This window comes from Dunckerocampus dactyliophorus, chromosome 11 (assembly GCF_027744805.1).
Source record: "Dunckerocampus dactyliophorus isolate RoL2022-P2 chromosome 11, RoL_Ddac_1.1, whole genome shotgun sequence".
Taxonomy (NCBI): domain Eukaryota; kingdom Metazoa; phylum Chordata; class Actinopteri; order Syngnathiformes; family Syngnathidae; genus Dunckerocampus; species Dunckerocampus dactyliophorus.
Window position 1 is genome coordinate 23300721 of NC_072829.1, and position 5664 is coordinate 23306384.

Below are 5664 nucleotides of genomic sequence, written 5' to 3' on the forward strand. Positions count from 1 at the left end.
GTATTTACTTATTATTTTCTTATTTGTAAAACTCTCAGGTGAAGAGGCAAAATAAGAATTATCATTGTGCACTAACATCATGGAAAGTTTAGTAAATTACTGGCATATACTGTAAATACTTCAATACAATACACCTTATATTCACTAATAGGAGAGCAAGACTGATAGTAAAACTTGGTCAAAATGAAACAAAAACAAGCCAAAAGTTGCAGAGGCCTTATAGCTTTTACTATTTCCAGTTTAAAGCTTTCTGTTTTATTTATCTGTAATGTTATCATTTATTTATTTACATGCGATATAATTTTCACTTGACTTCAATTCATATATATATACAGTATATATATACATATATATATTCAGTATATTTAAACACAAAACTGTGTGTTATTATTTGCTATTATTATCAACATTTTGGCCTTTTCTCTTTACATTGTGCCTTTTTTTTTTTTTTTAACTTTGCTTCTACAAAGTGTCACAGGCCAATAAAACCCAAACCACAGGCCGCAAACGGCCCCTGAGCTGCACTTTGGACACGCCTGACTTAAGGGAATATAATGTAAAGGAATACATGTGTACTACTTATAATTCCCACCCCACAACCACCTTGAACATAAAACCAGGAGGACATAATGTACTCAAATACTCCAAATATTAATTTGAATACAAATTCAAAATACTATATTTGCTTAAACTAACATTGTGTAAGGCAGTGTGTGAGGTAAGCGTCCCCGGGGAGGCATGATAAGACTTCAGGGGAGGCACAGCGAAGAAAAAGAAAGAAAAGCATATTTTTCAAACCTGCTATGGTAATTTCAGTTATGTTTAAAGGCAAAATGAATAGATTTTTTGTTCTTATGGTGAGACATGTAAAGAAAGTTGGGGTGAGCAGAAAAATACATGAAATATGTTTTTGGGGGAGCCTGGGGAGGGAAGGTCACACTCCCCGGGAAAACTCGGGTGTTTGGTTTAAATAGATTGCGATCGATTGATCAATGGATAAGACAGAATAGATAGAATAAAATAAGAATACAATATAAATACAAAGTAAAAGGAAAAAGGAAAATACTTGTGTATCAATATTGTGCAATCAGAGCGTAAACATAATGTGCAATGTGGGTAAAAGAGATAAAATTGAAATGTAAAAGTCAAAGACAAACATTTACACACATTGGAATGAGCAAATGTAATATTTGTTTTAAACTAACATTAGGTGACACATCCGTTTGTTAAACAGTGGTTATTTTTGACGTTTCACGTGACTATGATGTCACCACCATATGATATATGATGATGAATCATATAAACTCCTTACAGGAGTCAACACTAAAAAGTTGTTCAAAGTTTCCGTTTACTGCCACTTCTCTTGGAACGTGTGTCCTGAGGCAGGACATCTTGGAAATGAATGCGGGTGGACGAGAGAGACGTGAGCTCACGCACGTGCCGCACGCGCGTTGGCTCTGTGTTTGTTCACTGCGGGCGCGCGCCTTTGACGTCATCAATCTGGCAGGACGCCAGTTGAGGCGGGTTAGTGACGTCAGTGGCCTTTCATTCACCACGAGCTTGTGGGAGTATATAAAATCCACTCACGACCACATAGGCATTAACTACTGTTACAGCCACAGCAACACTACAACGAAGAGTTAACAACAACGGATACACTCAAGAAGCTTTCCCCCCGTCTAAGCTACTTAACTCGGGGCTTCGAAGACTACTTTCAGCACTTCTTCACAGCCGAAACTTGTGTTCCCTCGCCGGTCAAGCTATATGTATTTGGATTTAACGTTTCTTTCCCGTCGCCCTACTATGGTCATAATGGAGGTGCCCACCATCGACTGTGCGTCTCTCCGTGCTTTGTTGGAGGGCGACGCTCCGGGCTGCTTGGTGCTGGACTGCCGCTCATTCCTGTCCTTTAACGCGTCCCACATCGCGGCCTCCACCAACGTTCGCTTTAGCACCATCGTGCGGAGAAGAGCGAGGGGCGGCCTGGGACTCGAACACATTGTCCCCAACGAGGACACCAGGAGCCGGCTCCTTTCTAGGGAGTACCAGTCCGTGGTGCTTCTGGACGACCACAGTTGTGACTTAAGCCAGGCCAAGAAAGACGGAACTTTGATGCTGGCTGTGGCAGCGCTATACCGGGACCCCTGCGGAGCAAGTGTCTTCATCCTAAAAGGTAATTTGACATTTGTTGTGTTTTGTGTGTGTGGCAACAAATGTGGATTACAGCTGTCACCATACCAGCTGGTGGTGCTGTAAACAATTCCAAAATAGACCCTTTCCCCTTCCTCTCCGTTGTTCCCTTTTTTGGTTATGTCTTTTAAAATGTCATCATGTGAGCTGACTTTTTTTTTTTTTAACTTCTTTCCACTTTTTCAGGTGGATTTGACACATTTTCCACAGAGTACCCAGACATGTGCACCAAACCGTCTCCCTCACAGGGGCTCAGTTTGCCCCTGAGCTCCAGCCACCCAGACAGTGCAGACCCAAGCTGCAGCCCATGTAACACACCACTCTATGACCAGGTTTGTATCATTTCATGACACAATCACGACATCCACAGAGTTTACTGTTATACTCTTACTGACTGCTCTCATGTGTCCTCTTCTCAGGGTGGTCCTGTAGAAATCCTTCCCTTCCTATACCTCGGTAGTGCCTACCACGCGTCCCGAAAAGACATGCTGGACATGCTGGGGATCACGGCTCTTATCAACGTCTCTGCTAACTGCCCCAACCACTTTGAAGACTCCTTTCTGTACAAGAGCATCCCTGTGGAGGACAACCACAAAGCAGATATCAGCTCCTGGTTCAACGAGGCAATCGAATTCATCGGTTAGTATTTTATTTTCTCGGGACAGCCTGTCACAGCTGTTCCCCCCACAGAGCCCCACCCCCTCTCCTGCTTCACTCGTGGATTTAAATTTGAAAAAGTTCCCTCCAAAACTGGCCAGCTGGCTCAGCAATGCCCCTTGAATGGTGGTTACATCATCACCTCTCAGTCATTCATAGAAAAGGGGACCCCTATCCCAACCTCCTTTTTAAATGAGTTGCCAGGCCGCGGCCTCCAAATGGGCTTTGCAGAGGGTCGGCTTGGCTCCGTGCCGTCCTTTTGTTCTGGCCCAAACAAAAGGCAACTTCTTCTTGCTCACTGACGGCCTTCCTCCCGAATCAATATGCCTAGTGGGGGTTTGTTCCCCTCCTTTGTGTACAAGCCCCACACGCTCACACCCCCGCAGCCCCATCAACTGCGCGCCTGTGTCTTAATGAGCTGTTCAATTTAAATAGCAACTGTGAAGATTGGAGTGTTTCCTGCAATTTAAACCCTCCTGCCTTTGCCGTCACAATGTAGTAACCTTGATGCCTTTTCTGTTTTCATACAGATTCCATCAGGAATAAAGGGGGTCGAGTGTTTGTACACTGTCAAGCAGGCATCTCCCGCTCGGCCACCATCTGTCTCGCCTACCTCATGCGCACCAACCGCGTCAAGCTGGACGAGGCCTTTGAGTTCGTAAAGCAACGCCGCAGCATCATCTCCCCCAACTTCAGCTTCATGGGTCAGCTCCTCCAGTTTGAGTCCCAAGTCCTCGCCACGTCGTCCTGCTCGTCCGAAGCAGGAAGTCCAGCCATCGGCAACAGCAGCACCGTCTTTAACTTCCCGGTGTCCATCCCGGTGCACTCATCGGCCAATCAGCTCTCGTTCCTCCACAGTCCCATCACTACCTCTCCTAGCTGCTGATGAATGGACCGCAGGAACTATTTTTGGACTGAAACTACAACAGTGGTGCTGGTACCACTGTACAAAATTTCAATTTGACTGTGATTGTGTTCTAACATCATTTCAAGGGGAGACATGGCAGCTACCACCAAGCAGCATATTGATGTATAACTGCTAGTCGAGGCTATTGGATGTATCTGAATATATTGTTTTCTCTTTCATGAAGGCATCTGCTTTTGATAATCACAATCATTTTTAAAAAGTGAGGGCTAACAGTAGTCTCAGGTATGTCGACCTCCCAAATGTCCTTTTTGCTTCCTAGTGAAGGGATCCAATATTAACCCATCGCTGACTAGTTACTCTTTCATTTGAAGAACAATGAATGTATCCCCCCGTTTGTTGTTAATGTGGGAGAAAAGGCCGATTTGAATGCAAATGTCTGCCTTTGCTAGATATGACGATCCTGACTCAATGGGGAAAGTGACCATTAATACCTCATGTTTCTGTACTGTGTACTGCAAGCTCTGTGACGGGCACGTAGTCAGCATTGACTGCTATATGACATATTTATTAAACTAAAGTAATATATTTCTGTAGCATATCTATTTTTGCATCTGTTCATGTAAATGTTTTTTATACCATTTGAATAAATCTGCTTTGACTTTGTACATTCAAAATTATCTTCATTTTATCTTCAATACCCCACCGCATATAAATATATATTGATTTTTAAAAAAAAGCACAGAACAATTAAAAATGTGCTATTTTGGAAGATATTACTACAAATGAGTCATGTTTTATTTGCTTTGCGTCTCATAACAGTAGGGACGTATACAAAAAAATACATAATGGTCTGAGCATCAGATATACTGTGAAAACCTTCATTTTAAAGTAGTAAGGGTTTGAACTTTTTTTTTCCCAAATTCAATACTAAGATTAAACTTACTGTGTAGAATATACAGCAATATTACATCAAATATTTGTAAAGAGAATTCTCCAGCTTTGAATATTCAAACCTAACTTAAATAACGATTTATCATGAATCAACACCAAGCTGCTAGAATGCAACATACTGGCTCTCTTTGTTCATGCGATGGAATCCTGTCATAAGAGTTTTACCCATACAAGTCTCATGATGTCACAGCGTCCTCCATTGTTGGGGGTCATACTCCCTCTGTGAGGCCCCGGACAACGACAGGAGGCTCAAAGAATCGGCTAAGGAGCCCTCCCAATGAACCTACAATAGGAGCAGCTGCAAGGCGTTTGGGAAAAGTGTGACCGCTAAAGAGCATTCAGGGCTCAGTCGTGCGCCAGCCATACAAGCCAACGGCAGTTGGAGGGTGAGGGGGTTGAGGAGAAGGACGGGGCTGCATTTATGGAGGTGCCTCTGAAAGGGAAAGGAATACGTTTGGGTTGCAAATTAGCCACAACATTGACTGTGACTCCGAGTGGGGTGTGAGAAAAAGGTGAGGTTGACAGTACTGCAAGGCCTTTAAAACAAAACAGCCATCTGTACTCATTTGATGCTGGAGACTCACCCAAATTGGTCAGTTTAGATCATAATCACAACACCTTACCCGTAAATATAAAGATATGTAATGATTAGCTGCAGAGGAAGCTGATGTAAAGGAGTAAAGGAATGCAACATAACAGAGTAGTAAAGAAAGTACCAAATTCATGATAAAGTCTTTTATAGTATCACACACAAAAAAACAAAAGTAGTAACTGAGGAAAATTCAATGCACATTATGGTCAGTTATTGTTGCTGTCGGATGAAAAACATGTTTTTATCTGAAGCACACCCAGGACTAATATGTAGCTCACAAAATTTGAACATATAGTACATGCTTTCCATTCAGTATGCTGAGAACTACTGTAAAATGTAGCATACTGTGTACTGTCTGAACGAAAGAAGCTTATTTTGCCCGAATAGTGCCCTTAAAAGTCAGCAG

The 5664-nt window shown here is 42.7% G+C and overlaps 1 protein-coding gene across 1 annotated transcript; it reads left to right on the forward strand.

The window, feature by feature from the left end:
* The first annotated feature begins 1575 nt into the window (after positions 1-1575).
* On the forward strand, positions 1576-4387 carry dusp1 (dual specificity phosphatase 1). The gene is made up of 4 exons (XM_054792006.1): positions 1576-2173; positions 2377-2522; positions 2610-2829; positions 3378-4387. Exons 1-4 carry the CDS (start codon positions 1765-1767, stop codon positions 3731-3733), a joined length of 1131 nt encoding a protein of 376 aa, XP_054647981.1. The 5' UTR covers positions 1576-1764; the 3' UTR covers positions 3734-4387.
* Positions 4388-5664: the final 1277 nt, after the last annotated feature.